This window comes from Mustela erminea, chromosome 10, assembly GCF_009829155.1.
Source record: "Mustela erminea isolate mMusErm1 chromosome 10, mMusErm1.Pri, whole genome shotgun sequence".
Classification (NCBI taxonomy): Eukaryota; Metazoa; Chordata; class Mammalia; order Carnivora; family Mustelidae; genus Mustela; species Mustela erminea.
This window is the reverse complement of record NC_045623.1, coordinates 90,889,995-90,907,275: the sequence shown is the minus strand read 5'-3', so window position 1 is coordinate 90,907,275 and position 17,281 is coordinate 90,889,995. Positions and strand designations below refer to the sequence as shown.

The 17,281-nt window shown below is 51.4% G+C and overlaps 1 protein-coding gene across 5 annotated transcripts; it reads right to left on the bottom strand.

The window, feature by feature from the left end:
• Nucleotides 1-115: 115 nt before the first annotated feature.
• Nucleotides 116-11,073, bottom strand: PAQR7 (progestin and adipoQ receptor family member 7). Of its 5 annotated transcripts, none has more exons than XR_004276303.1 (3): nucleotides 10,688-10,774; nucleotides 7,638-7,734; nucleotides 116-152 (listed from the first exon to the last, which is right to left on the bottom strand). XR_004276303.1 is itself a non-coding variant. In XM_032302942.1 (3 exons), the coding sequence occupies exon 3, from the start codon at nucleotides 3,240-3,242 to the stop codon at nucleotides 2,196-2,198; it is 1,047 nt and encodes a 348-aa protein (XP_032158833.1). In that variant the 5' UTR covers nucleotides 3,243-3,263; nucleotides 7,302-7,734; nucleotides 10,688-10,774; the 3' UTR covers nucleotides 791-2,195. The 5 variants fall into 5 exon arrangements, 3 of the variants coding, with proteins under 3 accessions (XP_032158833.1, XP_032158832.1, XP_032158831.1); XM_032302942.1 differs by lacking the exon at nucleotides 116-152 and adding an exon at nucleotides 791-3,263 and having other exon boundaries at nucleotides 7,302-7,734; XM_032302941.1 differs by lacking the exon at nucleotides 116-152 and adding an exon at nucleotides 791-3,263.
• Between the last annotated feature and the right edge of the window lie 6,208 nt (nucleotides 11,074-17,281).

Below are 17,281 nucleotides of genomic sequence, written 5' to 3'. Positions count from 1 at the left end.
CGCTGAGCAGAGAGCCCGATGCGGGACTCGATCCCAGGATCCTGGGATCATGACCTGAGCCGAAGGCAGAGGCTTTAACCCACTGAGCCACCCAGGCGTCCCCAAAGGCAGACTCTTAATGACTGAACCATCCAGGAGCCCCTAAACAGGATCTTTAAAAAAAAAAAAAAAAAAGATTTATTTTAGAGAGAGAGTGAGGGAAGGGGCAGAGAGAGAATCTCAAGCAGACTCCCCGCTGAGCATGGAGTCCCATGTAGTGCACAATCTCGCAACCCTGAGATCACGACCTGAGCCAAAATCAAGAGTCCAGGTGGCTCAGTCGGTTAAGCGGCTGCCTTTGGTTCAGGTCATGATCCCAGGGTCCTGGGATTGAGCCCCACATGGGGCTCCCTGCTCAACCAAGACCCTGCTTCTCCCTCTCCCCTCTGTCTGCAGCTCTGCCTTCTGGTGCTCTCTCTGTCAAATAAATAAAATCTTTTTTAAAAAAAATCAAGAGTCCAACATGCTTAACTGAGCCACGCAGGCACCCGTATAAACAAGATACTTTAGCAATAGAGTGGTTTTTTAAAGATTTTACTTATTTGTCAGCAAGAGAAAGGGCACACAAGCAGGGGGAGCAGCAGGCTGAGGGAGGAACAACTCTCCGCTGAGCAGGCAGCCTGGTGTAGGACTCCATCTCAGGACCTGGGGATCATGACCTGAGCTGAAGGCAGACGCTTAACCAACTGAGCTACCCAGGCACCCAGGGGAGTGAAATTTTTATTCACTTGGGTTTTTTTTGTTTTTTTTTTTTTTTTAAATCAGGACTTCCTAATTTTCCTTCACTGTGCTGTGGAAAACTATTATAAACTATATTTTTAGTTTACTCCTTTAGAAAAGGAGTATTATAAAAGTTAACATATAAAATCCTTCCTGATTGAAGGAAAGACCAAAAAATGAAATCTTTATCAAATTATTAAGTGGGATTATTTAAAACTTCACACATTCCTTTAACTTCTAAAACTTATTTAGTAATACAACTGCCCCCCTTCCCTGCCAAAAAGAAAGAGTTCATATATATAGCATATAAGGCCCCCAATCACGCCTAGGCAAAGAAAAAAGCATCCACTACTTTTGTCTTCCCTGTTTCCACCCCTGGGGGCCCCAGCCACTCGCTGGAAAACCTCTTCAACATGTTGAGCAGGTCCATGGGGGCCCCAGGGCCCCGTTCCCAAGACAGGAGGCAAAAAGCAAAGAGGCTGCTGTTATTGGTCACTTTATTGAATCCAGGACATATCAGAGTCCAGATCACCCCTACCTCCAGCTCCGCTGAACTCCCTTCAGTACCTCTTTGGCCTTTGTAGAGGCTTTACCCTCTGCCTGGAATGCCCTCCTTCATCTGCAAACTCCTAGTCACCCCTCCCAACCCTCGACCTTGAGTGGGGCAGCAGACAGCACCGATTATTCCTCCCCGTGCTTCCCCTGACAGGTCACTCCCATATTAAAGCTCTCATCATCCTGCATGGATCCAAAGGACCCAGAGGTTGCCCAGGAAACACTGAATGGATAACTGAATCATGAACAAGGAAACCAGGAGAAAGGCTGGGAACAGGATGTGTGGGTCACAGAGCTAAGAAAGGCTGGGGCTCACTGTATGGGATGGTGACCAAGGAGGTATGGGCCCTGGGTGGGATCCATTTCTACCTGCCACAATCTTCTACCTTCGGTGACTCTGTGGAACTCCAAAGCTCCAGGCCGGAGCTCAAGGAATGATAAGATCCTACATACATTCAGGCCTGCTCCTTCCCTATCCACCAGTGAAATCTGCCTCTGGCCTAAATTCTATCGTCACCCCCCCTCAGATAATCTGGAAGCTCCCAACCGGGGTCCTGGCCCCAGCTGACCCCTGATCCTCACCCTTAGTGAGAGGCAATGGAAAGAGGCAAGCCTGGTTGGCCCTCATCTTTATCTCTTTTCCTCTCCCAGGGCAAGGGGCTGGGGTAGGCCCAGGAGTGGACCCCCCAGTTGCTCCGGGCCAATCCCCAAATCTAAGGACAGGCCAGTACCGCCTTTGGCAGCTGAAGCGTTCACAGAAAGTCATCGCAGGCCAGACACAAACAACTTTACCAGGCCTTGTTCCCCTCTGGAGCCAAGCCCTGAACCCCGGGCTCTCACTCTACCTCCCTCCCTACCAGCCGCCATCCCCTCCCTCCCCCTCACTGGGTCTTCCGGTCAAGTTTGCGCCGAACCAGCTGGCTCAGGAGGAAGGCGGTCAGCACACTGCTGCCCACCGTGAGCAGGAAGAGGCCAGAGAAGTTGTGGGGCCAGCGGGTGTGCAGAGGCTCATAGATGGGCCGCCGGGCCTCGTAGTCCAGGGCCACAGCCTCCAGCTGAGCCAGCGTGCACAGCACCAAGAACACGTGGAAGAGCTGGTGGCCTTGGCCGAAGAGGTGGCAGCTGCCCGGAAACCAGCGCTCCGGCATGAAGGCTGAGAAGAAAGCCGCGGCCAACAGGAAGAAGACCACTTGGCACTTGTGGTAGAGAAGAGCGGGGTCATCTGCGGTCCGGTCGGGGGACACCAGGATGCGGTGCACCACGGGGCTGATGTCCAGCGCGTAGGCCAGCGCCGACGGCACCTCCTGGCAGGTGCGGCCCAGCAGGCCGGGCTTCTGGCTGTACTTGTTGTAGCAGGAGCCGGTGCAAGAAAGCCAGGCAAGAAAGGCGGCCGTGGGCAGGAAGATGGCCTGCACCCGGGCATGCCAGGCAGGCTCGATGGTGTAGTAGAAGTGCGCTAGGGCACTGCCGAACTGGTACACGGCCACGCCCACATAGTCCAGGAAGAAGAAGCTGTAGTGCCAGAACTCGGACTTGGCCTGCAGGAGGTGAGCCAAGGCGCTGAGGGACAGGTAGGTGAAGGAGGCAAGGATAATGATGAAGAGGGGCAGGGCATGGGGGTCTCCCCAGAAGTCCACGGTCCCCGCAAAGATGGCCAGCCGCAGCAGCAGCACTAGCGCCGCCAGCAGGTGGGTCCAGACGTTCACCGCCTCATTGTGCTGCTGGAACAGCGTGCGGAAGTAGAAGCGCCACGTCTGATGCAGTGGCCGGTAGCCCACGTAGATGTACGGCTTCCAGAAGAGGGGCGGCACCTCGGCTCGGTCCACCGTGAACACGGGCTCTGGCTGTCCGGATGGCTGCGGCTCCCGGTGGGCCTGCCGCAAAGTAGGCAGGAGATGGCTGAGCTTCTGGGCCACCATCGTGGCCATGGCTGTGGGCCAGGCAGCAAACTGGGAGAGAGGCCAGAGCAGAGTCAGGGCACCCTGGCCCTCCATGAGCAGCAGCTGGGAGGCTCTGGAGCCGGGTTTTTACTCCCTCCTTCCCTTCCCCTTTATCCCTACCCTGAGTTTCTGAAGAGAGGAGTCATCCTAAGGAAGATCATGGCTCTGCCCCTACCACTGTTCTGGGCCCTCATGTATCCCAAGTACCTAGAACAGTGCCTGGTGTGCCATATGGGGCTCAGTCAATGCTTGAGAAATGAATGGAGGTGGCTCACTACCTCAGCCACTTCCATTCTAGTCCACGTCCACACAGCAGCCCTTCTGCTTTCTCCTGTGTTCATGATGACATCTGTGTTCACCTGCTGGTGACAGTGACCTTGCTAACAACAAGCCCACAGTCTCTTCCTTTAGCCCCTTCAGAGTGGCAGGTCTCCCACTGACCCTCCATCAACTTCCATGATCTGGTCCCTGCTATCTTTTCCTGTCCTGTTGCTCAGCCACAATGTACTACCAACCCAGCTACAGCCTCACCACACCCCTGAGCCTGTTTCATGTGTCCAGAGGTTTACACAAGCTGTTCCCTCTGCCTGAGTTGTCTTCCTCATCTTGCCTACCTGGTAAACTCCTACTCATCCCTCAAAACCCATATCTTCTGTGATGCTTTCCCTGGCCCCCGGATCTCTGATGATGACCTCTCTACTTGAGTGTCTACCATAAGATACCCATCTTTTGACCATTTTAACATTTCTCATGGGTATTAAAATCATTAATGTGAGCTCACGAAGGGTAGGCAGTTAGCCTCATTGTTTTGTGAGCCTGTGGGGCTTGGGAGGTAGCTGACACTTTGTTTGTTGAATCAAAGAGCGTAACAGCATCCTGGTAACACTTCATACCCTTAGTCCCCAACACAAAAAGCCACTTTTTCCCCCTGAAAGTCCCCAGTTAAAAACTGATTCTATAGGGACGGCTGGGTGGCTCAGTCTGTTAAGCATCTGCTTTTGGCTCAAGTCATGATCCCAGGGTCCTGGGTTCGAGTCCTACATCGGGCTCCTTGCTCAGCAGGGAGCCTGCTTCTCCCTCTGCCTGCCACTCCCGCTGCTTGTGCTCTCTCCCTGTCTCTCTCTCTGACAAATGAAAAAATAAAAACTTAAAAAAAAAAAATCTGATTCCCTTTCCCTTAGCCATAGTTCCACTCAAAAGGTCCTCCTCCTCCAGCCTTTCCACTTCCATCCACGGCTGCTAATTCTAAAGGGATCAAATCTAACCCTTCACCCTGCCATTCAAGACCCTGCTCCTACCCTTATTTCCCACCTAACCCAAATATCACACCCTGTGCCAACTTCCTTTCTTTCCACTAAAATCCATCAGGGCCAGTTCTACCTACCACCTCCAGGGGGCCTCCTTACTTCACCCCCCTCACCGCCCCTCCCCATCTACTATTCCTGTGTCTGTTATATAATATACCATATAAAACATATTCACTCTTCATCTGGTCATTTAGCAAACAATTACTGAGTCCCTTCTCTGCCTCAGGTCCTGTGCTGGGTCCCAGGGAGGGCAGAGAGGAAAAAGATCTAATCCCTGCCCCCTGGGAACTTCACGGTATGTGGAGATTATCAAAAGGAAAATAAATCATAGCAAATGCTTATACAGTACCCGCTTTGTGTCAGACACGTTTTTAAATACTTTATGTATAATTGACTCATTGATACTTCGTAACATCCTGCGAGTAGGTACTATCATTAGTACCATTTTGCAGATAAGGAACTGAGGCAAGGAGACATGAAGGACCCTGCCCACCCAACTAGCTAGGAGGTGGCAGAGGCACGGTCTGGACTCATTTTGCAATCTCAACCACTACCCTGAACTGCCCTTTGTAAGACAAGGTGGCAAGTGCCATTAATCACTTCATAGTTAAATATTCTCTTTATAGTTTGGCCTGAAACCAGTTGCTTAATTCAAGCTTATCTTCATTCGCTGTGTCAGTCATTAAGTCAAATATCTACTGAAACACTAGCACCTGCCCCACAACTCCCATCCCTCCGATGAGCTTATTGGACTCAGCGCCCTGGTCTTCTGTCCGTCTTTCATCACATATTTATTGCAACTACCTTTGCACCAGTCATTGTAAGAGGCAAGGAGATCCAGGTAGGATAAAGCTCTCATGTTTCTGCCACCAACAGCACCTTGATCAGCCCCCAAAGCTCCCCAGTAATTAACACACAGTCCAATAAATGCAGGGAGCTTGCTATGTGAAGGCAGTATCAAGACAAGCCCCCAACCACCCTCCTCCTCACCCTACCCTGACCTGCATCCCTAAGTGTCCCCTACATGACATGTCTCAAGTCAGCTCTGGTCGCTGGCCTCTCCTAGTCCAGTGAGGAGGCAGGAGTTAAACAACTCGCTACAATACTGCACAAGGGGTGCTTCTGACAGGGGAGCGCAGGACTCTCCCACTTCCCATTCCCCAGACAGCATGGCACAGGTCAGGTTTAGGAAGCCGACCTTGCTGGCCGCTTCCATCCATGAGAACCCCTTCCCAACTCCACCCCACGCTGGCCTGCCTTGCTAGTGGAGGAGCCAGCACTGGAGGTGGGTCTCCTCCCCAAGAGGCTGGGCTTCAGCCTCTATCCTTGTCTACAACTTTGGCTTTCCAACTCAGAACCTCAGGAAGCCCGAAAAGGCCTCTGAAAATGTCTTATGCAGCACCTTTGTTTTACACTGAGGAAACAAGAGCCCAGAGACAGGCAGGCTTTCCCCAGAGCTGCCCAATCCAGCCAAGTTTCCATTCCCCGACAAGGGAGAAGACCAAGAAATGATAATGTCCGATGGAGGCCTAGTTCCTGGGTCTCTGTGATCCATTAAATCTAGTCCAAGGCTCCATATCCCACTGAGAACTTTCTAAATCATAACAGCCTATTAAAGGCTCTAAGAAGTCCTGCAGCATAGATGTCAGCTTTGCTTTGTTGAACCTCCATTTGTCAAGACTGCCTGACCAAAGATTCTTTTCCTAGTAATAATTACGTTGTAAAGCCAGCTGAAATGTGTGCTTACTGTATGCTCACTCTTTATAACCTTGTTGCAGTTAATTCCCATAACTAGACTGGTGAGGTAGGTATTATGCCCATTTTCTTTCCTTTTTTTTTTTTTTAAGATTTTATTTATTTATTTGACAGAGAGAGAGAGAGAGAGAGATCACAAGTAGGCAGAGAGGCAGGCAGAGAGAGAGGGTGGGGGGAAGTAGACTCCCCGCTCAGCAGAGAGCCTGAGGCGGGGCTCGATCCCAGGACCCTGAGATCATGACCTGAGCTGAAGGCAGAGGCTTAACCCACTGAGCCACCCAGGCGCCCCCCCCATTTTCTTTTTGAGGCTAGTGAAACTCAGAGAGGTTAGGAGCTCTTCCCCAAGTGCACATTCATACATGTGTGTACACACACACACACACACACACGCACACACAGAGGCTACCCTGCCTCCTGTCACTGTCAATCTGCATTCCACAGAACTACTTTATAAAATAATGGTCTAAAGCAGGTAGCCAAGGCCTTTCCCATAAATTATTTCCTTAGTCTGCTAGCAACTGACATGGATCCAGGGTCGTCCGTCTCCCCTCATTACCAGCCACCCACTGGCTCTACACCAGTGAAGCCCTAGCTCACAGCCACCTCCTCAGGTCATCATAGCTCCCGCAGGGCCCTCCTCCTCCACCAGCCATGGTGGGGCCTAAGCATGGTGGGGCCTAACCCAGAGGTTACATACTAGGATAAAGAGATCTTGCTCCCTCCTTCCTTTAGACCTCACCCACAGGCCCGATTCCAGCTGGATCTGTCTATTTTTAGAATTAGTTCCCATCTCCTGACTCCATGGAAAGGGGCCCCCAAATCCTGGGGAAAGGGGCAGAAGCAGGGGTCCAGCATGAGCTGGAAGGAGGAGGGCAGGTAGCCAGAGACCACCCTCAGAGAATCCTCAGAGTCATCTGCCCACCAGGCTGCCAAGACCTGCTTGTTTCAGGCCACCCTCCACCTCCCTCCGCCAAGCCTAGGTTACCTAGGGCTTTTCCTGGAGCCTGGGGGCCGATGGCTTCCGCTGTGGGACTGGGCAATTTCACCAGATGCCAGGCACTGGGTGGCACTTCCACAGGTGAGGGTCACTAGGGGCGGGGCTTCCAAGGACTGGAGGTGTCTTGTGTGATGTCACCAGAGGGTGGGGCTAAAGGAAACCTCCACCTCTCCCTTCCCCCAACCATCACCATGCCCACACTGGTCAAATCCCAGTTAAATGTAGCCCTCCTAGCCAGGCCTCAGCTGCAGAAAGAAAGTCAGCATCACCCTCCACATGAAATGTCTGGGGAAACCCAGGGCTGGCTAAAAAGTTGGGACTTACCCAAGATTCACACAGCAAGATGGGCAAAGCTGGGCTGAGACCAGGTGACCAGGGACCAGTTGATGGATGTCAGGCACACTTGACCAGCTTCTGTCCCCTACTCACCAGGAATCATAACGGAAAGAAGTTAGAAATAAAGGAGAAAGGAGACATCATAAAGGCTCATGAAGGAGATGGACTTCAGATTCAGAAAAAACAGGTTTGACACCTGCTTCCATCACATACTAGCTGTGTGACTTAAGACAAGTGATTCGCCTTCTCTGAGCCTTAGCGCCCTCACAGGAATTATACTATTATCTATAGCATAGATGGCTGTAAAGATTAAACTCATTAGAATAAAGTTGTAGCACAGTTGAGGGACTCAATAAATGATTGTTATTATTATTAATTATAAATAGTAGTAGTAACTCATTGTTATTAATAGTAGTATTATTTTAATTATCCCCAGCCTGAGTCGTAGTATTTGAAATATCCCCAGCCCTAGAGATTCGCTTGGCATCGTCTAAAAAAAAACTGTCCTCTTTTAACCCTCTTTTTACCCAGAAGCAAAACAGATGACAAACTTGTAGGGATGGGGCAGTAAATGGGCTTCAAAGTGGGAGAGCCCCAGGTTTTACCCATCCCACTGAATTCAGTGCACATGGCAGGCCAAAGGCTACAGGGCTGGGGCACAGGGTGAAGGAAGCAGACAGACTCCCTGCCCAGACAGGGCTCTCCCACACAAATGAAATGCCTGGAGGCTGAGGAAAGTCCAGCTGGAGAGGGGGCACACGTGGGTGGTGACGGTGCAGCACTGGAGACAGCTGACTCTCCAAGGGAGGGTGTCTACCACTCGCCTCAGGCCAGCTATTTCAGAGAGAAGCCAGGTCCCTATTTTCACGTGAGAGTGGGATTTCAAATCTGACACTCATCTGCTGTGTAACTTTGCTTTTTAAGTCCCTTACCCTCTCTGAACCTATTTCCTCATTCATAATCAAAGGATAGTAGTAGCCACCCCTTGGGCTCTTGTGAAAGCAAAACAAAGTTATAGATGCAAGCTGTTGGCTCCAGCAAAGCCTGACTCTGTCTGCTATTTTTGTTGGGTTTGAGTCCTGGCTCAGCCATTCAATCCCTGTGGGATCCTGGACAAGTCCATTCCCCTCTCGGCCCCGTTTCTCCATATGTCAAAGGAGAGAGTGAATTTACTGGTAACATCAAAGGGCGCTTCAGGCCCTGAGATGTTCCAATATTTGTTCCAAGCCGAGTGTGTGCCAGGGTCTAGAGCTTCAGCGGTGAACAAAGCAGTTAAGACACTTTCCTCATGGAACCAACAGCCCCGCTAGTAACAGCTAAGGGCAAGAACTAAGAGTATTAATACCCTGCCCTCTTGGAGCTTAATAGCCTAACTAAAAAATGCCTATTACGAGTATTAATCAGTTATAACTCCACTTTCTCTCTCGCCTCCATCTTGGCATGCAAAATATTCATTGTTGCTTCTCTGGGACCTGATTATTCAGCACATTTCCTTAAAGACAGCTTTATCTTGCCATAGAAGACAAAGTCTAACCTCAGATAAAAAATAATAGAAAGGCAGGGGGGACGTCTGGCTGGCTCAGTAGGTAGAGATTCTTGATCTTAGGGTCATGAGTTCAAGCTGCGTGTTAGGCCTGGAGCCCACTTAAAAATAATAATCATCATAATAATAGTAAAGCCTGGCCCATATTAACACAAGAGTTGTTATAGGTAAATGTTCTTGAAGGGTCCTGACAAGGATGATTTATAAGAGCCCAAATATTATCAATAAGATTAGATGCTAAGATTAATAATTACAGTGGCTTGCTGTTTACAAAGAACTTTCACGTATATTTCAAGTCTCCCTCAAAGCAACTCTGGTCCTCCATGTAAGCTGCTGTCACAGCCCAGGAAGCAGGATGGCCGGGCACAACATCTGACTCCCAAACCAGTGCTCTTGCCTTTCATCCACTGTAGTCAACTCCCAGGCATCCGGTGGGTGGCCACAGATTACACAAGCAAAGTTTTCGTCCCTGGCTGGCCTCCCGATCTCCCAGCAACTGGGTCACCTCCCTCAATGCAAACCAATTCCCCAACTCGGCAGAATGTGTTTAAGAAAAAGTCTTCCATTTCTTCCAAAACTGGACAGAAATAATTTTTTTGTTTTTTTGTAACCACACCTGGGCCACCATTTGTGATTAGAATAGAATAAATAAGTCAAAGGAATTCTGTGGAACTCAGACTCACTAATGCTCTGAGGACAGGGAAGAACCTGTAGGAAGAAGGCAGGCTCAGAGAGGTTGGGTGAGCTGGCTATAGTCACCCAGCACGGGATGGAAGAGGGACCCAACTTTCACCTCTGTCCAGCAAGGGCCCCTCTAGTCAGGGAAACTGAGGCTGGAGTGGGGCTGCCTCTTCCCAAGGGCTCTGAGGTGGCACAAACCCCTTGAAGTGAGGCTGGAACCCTCTCCCACAGGAGCTAAAACGTAAGGTCCTGGGCCATCCAATCAGGTGCAGCCAGGCTCTGTGACTCCATCAAACTCTCAAACTCTCCAGCTGTGGCCTAGCCAGGCCCCTCACTCAGGCCAGGCCTGCATGGGCTGCCCCAGGGAAACCTCCGGGGGTCTTCAAAGCCTGCATGCTTGGAGCAAATGCTATGGGGTGGTGTGGGGCTCCTTCCCCTTCCCCTCACTGGGTAGGGAAACCTCCATGCTTTCCTGACATCAAGACAGGCTTCCCCATCCCAACCAGCCTAGATGGCCCCCAAGTGGGACCCTCTCACATCATCATCCAGTTCCAGGTAGTCGCACCCCTTGTGCCCCTGGAGTCTCCCTACATTCTCCCGCAGTGGGAGCAGCGAACCCCTGGCCTCTCCTCTTCCTGGCCACCGCGGCCCTGCCCACTCTCTCAGATGCGTCCCATTCCAGCGGGTCCCCCAGCGTCCTCCCGCTCTCACCCTGGGGTGCCCCGGCTCCGGCTCCGCCCCCTGCGCGCGGGACCGCCGCCCCCGGGAGCAGCCCCTGCGCCCGCCGCCGGTCCCCCTCTCTCCAGCCCCGTACCTGCTGCGGGCCGGAGCGTGGCGGGGAGCCAGGTCGCCTAGGACCCGCGGCCCTCGGCGTCCCGAGCGACCTGCAGGCAGATAAAGGGGCGGCCGGTGGCCCCGCCCCTAGGCGGTCGGGGGGCGGGGCGGCGGCGGCGGGCGGGAGGGGAGCGGCGGCACCGCGGGCCTCCCCGCCCCCCGCCGCGCCCACTTGTTGCCCGCGGAGGCGGGGGTGCGTAGGGCGCCCCGACCCCGGCAACCACGGAGTCGTGGGCGTTCCTATGACCATCGTGTAGAAAGATGGGTAGACACAGGCCCGGAGGGCAGAAGGGGTTGCCCAAGTCCCCCAGCTGGGCGGCGGCGCTGCGGAGGCTCCAGCTGAGCGGGTCCCGCTTCCGCCAACGGGAAGCACCAGCTCTGGAGTCTGGACGACCGACTGGCGGGCACCGGGCGAGTTGTAGCAGGAGCGCGGACAGGTTTGCCAGCGAGAGCCCGCCGCCCAGCCCCGAAGCCACCAGGATCTCCACACTTGCCCCGCGCACTTCTGGTCTCGATGGGCCCGGCCTTCCCCATTTTCCTCTCTCTGCTCGGGGAGCCCCACCCTGGCTCTGCACCCCTGTCTTACTCAAGATTCCACCTCAGCCCTCTCCGTGGGCCGCTTCAAACACCGGCCCAAGGCATGGTGTTTGAACCTCTGTTAAAACACCACTTCCTACCCCCTAGTGTAACATCTCCCCCCAGAAATGGGAGCCCCCAAAGGGCGAGGGATCCCTGCATAGAGAAGGCCCTCAGCAAAGACTGACTCCTCTGGACCTGGACCAGACAGAGTGGGGAGATACCTCCACCCCCATCTGGGGGGGCACACAGCCTGATGGATGCCGAGCTAAGAGGGGACAGTCTGAGAGGGGACACTGCTACGCCCTTGGGGAGCTCCACCCTCGGGGAGTCCCACGTGTGGGGCATGGGCATGATGACTAGATTCAAGTCCTGGTGCTACCCCCAACTCACCATGTGACCTTGGGCAAGTCTTTTTCTGGGCCTCAAGTTTACTACCTGTGAAATGGAAGTAATAATACCTGACAGGTTGTTAGGAGGATTAATAAAACAGTGGGTATGAATGTTCTTTGTCAACTGCAATGAATACTAGAGGAATGTATATTTCCTTGATATATTATAACAAAACATGCATAATTGTAATCATAATAACCCTAAGAATTAGTTAAATCTCTATTATCCATGTGCATAGAAAAGGTGGCATCGAAGAGTCAATCATTTAGAGCAGGTACGGTATGGGAAATGAAAACCAGTAAGGACATTATGGAAATTATAGTCTATATGATGGAATATATTCTATCATAGTGAATACAAATTTAAAACTTGGAAGGTGACTTAGACTCCTCTCGCAGTTTTTGAACACCTGCTCTGTAATGGACATGTTTTTAAAGCTACAGTTAAAAAATATAAAAATAAAAAAATAAAATTACGGTCTTTTAAGCTCTTGCTATATGTACTAAATAGTTGTCAAGTTATCTCCTTTGAGCCAGACAACCCTATTAACCCCTTTACAAACTGGGAAACTAAGGATTAGAAAAGGGACATGGGACTGTTATATTATCTCATTTAACCTCATCTTTTCCTAGAAATTGAGTGTTAGGACCCCCATTTTACAGACAGAAGAACTGAGGCCAGGAGGGGAGAAATTATATATTCCAGGTCACGTAGCTCCCGATGTACTTAGGCTCTGAGAAATGGATCTAGAGGTGTGCCTAGCGGAGAGAAAAGTCACTTGAACCTGAAACTCGGCTATGGATATTTGGGAGCTGAATGATAAAAATTTTTAAAAGTAGGAACAGTGATCAGGTATGGAGCACTTGGCATGTGCCCGGCCTAAGGCAAAGCCCCTTCCTTGCACTGTAAGCCCATAAGGGTGTTGTTTCCTTATCTCATTTCATGGATGGGGAAACTGGTTCCGAAAGATACTACTTGCCCAAGGCCACCCAGTTGGCTAGAGGCAGGCCTGAATCCCAGCCTTGCTCTTATCTGCTAGACAGTACTGGTAACAAGGAGTGAAGCTGTGGGGCCAGGACAATTCCTTCCCTACCCAGCTGTGCCCCATTTCATTTTCCAGCCCAGGGCTGCCCTTCCCCAGCTCAGACACCTGAGTGAGGCCAAGTGACTCCGTGGCTCCAAGAGCCCAGAGCTCTGAAATCCTTTGAGTCCAGACCCTAGAAGAGGAAGGAAGGTGGGGAACCTGTGCAGTAAGCTGTGTGTCATCCAGCTGCCCTCCCAGATGCTGGGTTCAGCTGTTGGAGGAACAGGGTTTCCAGGGAGACTAGATTCCTGGGAGGCCCTAAAGAGTCAAAAGGCCTCAGAAGTCAGGCTCTGAGCTAAGAGACTATCAGAAAGGGCTTCAGTGCACCTAAAGAAAGAAAATACGTGAGGCCTGACTGTCCTGAACACATTGTTTTATTTTCCCCCAAACAAGGGTATCCATTCATGGTGGGGGGGGCAGCAAAGCAGTGAAGCACATGAGTGCATTGTGCCTGGGTTCACACCTTAGCTCAGCCACTTACCCCAGGCGAGTTATGTAGCCTCTCTGGATATCTGGTTCATTCATCCTAAAACAGGTCAGCGCCCTCCATTTAGAGTTGGCATGAAGAGTAAAGGAAATCACATACAGTACTCATGGCACCAGATATATCGTGCTATTGCTCTAGCTCGGTTCCTTCCTCCCCCTCTTTGCCTATAAGGGAGCAAAATAAAGGCTTTGTTGTCTGCCCCCAGTGTTAAGGTGGTTTGTTACACAGCATTATTGAAGCAATTCCTGACTCATACGCATAGCAGAGCCAGCATGCAAAGGCAGGGGTATGACCCAAGACCACAATTTCAGTTGTGTGTGGTGCAGGGGGGGACATGGCGCTAGGGACACTGACTGCCGACAGAAATTCTCTGCCTGAGGTCCACTTGGAGTGAGACTTACAGGATGAGGAAGGGTTCTCCGAGCCATGAGGAGGGAAAGAACTTTCCAGACAGTGGGAACAGCATGTGCAAATGTATGGAGGTGTGAATGGTGGAGTAGTTTTAGGGAAGGAGTCATCATGTTCTAGGGCTGGAGAAGAGGGAGCCTGGGGGCAGCAGGTGACATTAGAAAGGTAGGGAGAGGGGGCGCCTGGGTGGCTCAGTGGTTCAAGCTTCTGCCTTCGGCTCAGGTCGTGATCCTAGGGTCCTGGGATTGAGCCCCGTACCGGGCTCTCTGCTCAGCAGGGACCCTGCTTCCCTCTCTCTCTCTCTCTCTGCCTGCCTCTCTGCCTACTTGTGATCTCTGTCTGTCAAATAAATAAATAAAATCTTAAAAGAAAGAAAGAAAGAAATGTAGGGAGAGGTTAGAAGGAAGAGAGTCTTGTCCAGGTGAGAGGGCTTTATCCTGAAGGCCATGCGGAGATTGGAGGCAGAGATTAGAGAGAGGAGGAGGAGGGGGTGAGGGGGCTTCAAGGAGAGCAGTCAGAAAGGTAGAGGTATCCTCTGGGACTCCGTGGCTGGGTATCAGACTCTTGACCAAGAATCCCAAAGGGGAAGGGTTGGCAATAGCAGCAGACCACAGTGGTGGGAGGAGCGGACTGGGTTTGCAGGGATGCTGGCCGTAGGTGTGTGCTGCCCGCAGGCCGGGACTGTGCGGCAGGAGAGAGACAGACTTCGATCCTGCCCAAGAACGTCTCCTGTGGGGGCTGGAAGGGTCCTGGGATTGGGGGAAGCCATCATAAACAGCTTGGCCTTCCTTAAGGGACCCCCAGATGAGGCCTCATGATGACTGTCCCCGGCAAGGCAAACGCACGAGACTGGCCCATCAGATTACAGCTTCAGCAGGGATGGGCAGCCCCACACATGCCCACCACAGCCCCCCTCCAAGCTTCTGCCAGGCAGGCCTCCACTTTCCAGCCTCTGGGCTCTCCTGGAAGTTGTAGCTCAGCAGTTCAGGCACTTAGCGCCCTGACAATGGCCCAGCCCTCGTGGAAGCTGCTGGAGAAAGCCCCGGCCTCCTGTTCCGAATAAAACTCTGGGAGGCATTTGGTCTGCATTAGGCCTTCTGGAATCCAGGCTCCATCACCCAAAGCAGCAATCTGGAAGATAAAACCCATTCTCCTTTGTGCTTTGCCTGCTTCCTTGTCTCCCCACTCCCATCCTTCTGCTCTCCGGGGTTGCCTCCCAAACAAACTACTCACACCTAAGTCTCTGCCTCGGGCTCTGCTTTGGGGGAAAACCAGGCAAAGACTGCTGGGACCCCCTTCTTCCACCCCCCAAGAAAGAGAGTCAGCTTTAAACACCTGCCAAGCCCAGAATGCTCAAGACAAGTAGGGGGTAAGGCAGACCTTTCCTGAACCTGAAACCTCACCACCTTTCCTGTTCCCTCCTGGGCAGCCCTGGAGAGGTCAGTGAGCAGCAGGGGAGGAGGCTCAAAGGGCAGAAATAGAGAACAAGCCAACCACGGACTTCTCTCCTACTCCAGACTTCAAGTTGACCTTTCCACTGGCTATGCCTTCTGCCTGGAACTCACTTTGCCCCAGATAGGACTGGAGTAATTTCTGAGGTCCTGTACAAAATGAGAATGCAAAGCTTTGTTCAAAAATTGAAAATTTCAATATAATGAGAACAGAACATGAAACCAAGCACGGGGACCCTCCTGACCCAAGTTCCTATGTGACAGCATGGGTCACATGGCCAGGAAGCTGGCTGTGGCTCCCATCAGCAGAACTTCTGTCTGCTGTTCCACTGCCTTCAGATGCCACTTTCAATGTCCCCTTACACAATGGGGCACCCGGATGGCTCAGTCAATAGAGTGTGTGACTCTTGATCTTGGGGTTGTAAATTCGAGCCCCATATTGGGTGTAGAGATTACTTAAAAATAAAATCTTGGGGTGCCTGGGTGGCTCAGTCGGTTAAGCATCTGCCTTCGGCTCAGGTCATGATCCCAGGGTCCTGAGATCAAGCCCTGCATTGGGCTCCTTGCTCAGCAGGGACCCTGCTTCTTCCTCTGCCTCTGCCCTCCCCTGCTTGTGCTCTCAATCTCTCTCTCTGACAAATAAATAAATAAAATCATTTAAAAGGAAAAAAGGCTTATGAATCACTGAACTCTACCTCTTAAACAATAATACATGATATGTTAATTAATTACATTTAAATTAAATAAATACAACCATAAAGTGGGGGGAGGGAACGTGACTGTTTCCCTCAATAATGGACTGTGGTATCAAAGTTTTTGATTTTTGCCAATTGGGTGAAAAATGGAATCTCAGTCTTCTTTTCAAATTTCTCCTATTATGGGTGAGGCTGCATATTCACTAAAACACATTGTGTTGTTGTGATTTATTGTAAGAAATATATACTTGGTCTCCACCTCTGTGGCACACAGCTCCTGAAGCCTTGTAATTTTCTAAGTGGTATGAGCCCTAAGAGCATCTGTTGTTCGGAAGCAACTTGGTGGGTTCCTGGGTGGCTCCTAAGTGGGGGCAAGCCACCAGAAATTCCAAACCATTAGAAGCTTGGAGTTTTTAGCCCCCACCTCCTGCTTCTCCAGAGAGGGGAGAGGGCTAGAAATGGAGTTAATAATTGATCAAGACTACGCGAAGTCTCCATAAAATCCCAAAAGTATGGGGTTTGGAGTACTTTCAGTTGGGTGAACACAGCCACACCTGGAGGATGATATACCCTAACTCCATGGGCAACAAAGCTCCTGGGTTCGGGACCTTCCCGCACCTTGCCCTGTGTATCTCTGTATCTGGGTGTTCATCTGTATCTTTCGACAAACTGCTAAATATAAGTAGGGGTTTCCCTGCATTCTGTGAGCCACTAAGAAATTAACCAAACCGAAGGAAGGGGCCATGGTAGCCTCTGATCACTGGACATCTGGTCAGAAGCATGGATCATGACTGGGGTTTGTGACCAGTATCTGAAGTGGGGGAGGGGGCTGTCTCATTAGAACCTGTGAGATCTAATGCTCTCGCTCTGGGTCCATAGCAGGTTGAAGTCTCAACCGCCTACAGATGTCTGAGAATTGTTTGGGCTTGTGGGGAAGTCCCTCCCACGCCCAGACACTGGAATCGGATCCAAGAACCCAAAAGAGCTGGTGGTGGTGAAGCGGAATTTGCTAGGACATCCCTGGATCGTAGAAAGATGTGATTTGGGAAGAGAAAGATGAAAAGCTGGGGATGAAAAACCTTTGATTCCTGGGTGGCCACGTGGATCTGTATGATCGGGTTCCTGAGGAAGCTTTACTGAATGGATTGTGAATGTACCTAATCTCAGGGCAGCATCTGTGGCTTGAATGCTGCAGAGGGGGAAGGGCATGTCGGGTTTATGCAGCCGCCTCAGCTCACTCTGGAACAATCACATACGGCTATACGCAACCCAGACACACCAGGGGGTTGTTCCCGAGGGAAGGGCCAACAAGTGGACTGGGTACAAACTGCTATAAGGTCTGTTTACCCTGAGGAGGGAGGCTGTCCGTCTTCCCCCATAAATGTCTGTGAAACACCCTAGATGAAGCAGCTGCTGGCTTCATGTGCAAATCATTTGGGAACGGCTTATGACCACCTGGATATTTACCCACTGACCATGC

What these genes read in the sequence shown, in the direction of transcription:
- PAQR7 (XM_032302940.1), bottom strand. Translation starts at nt 10,957, where the DNA reads ATGGTCATAGGAACGCCCACGACTCCGTGGTTGCCGGGGTCGGGGCGC. An exon ending in CACGCTCCGGCCCGCAGCAG is followed by an intron (nt 3,264 to 10,687) that starts GTACGGGGCTGG and finishes CCTCTCTCCCAG; the next exon opens with TTTGCTGCCTGGCCCACAGC.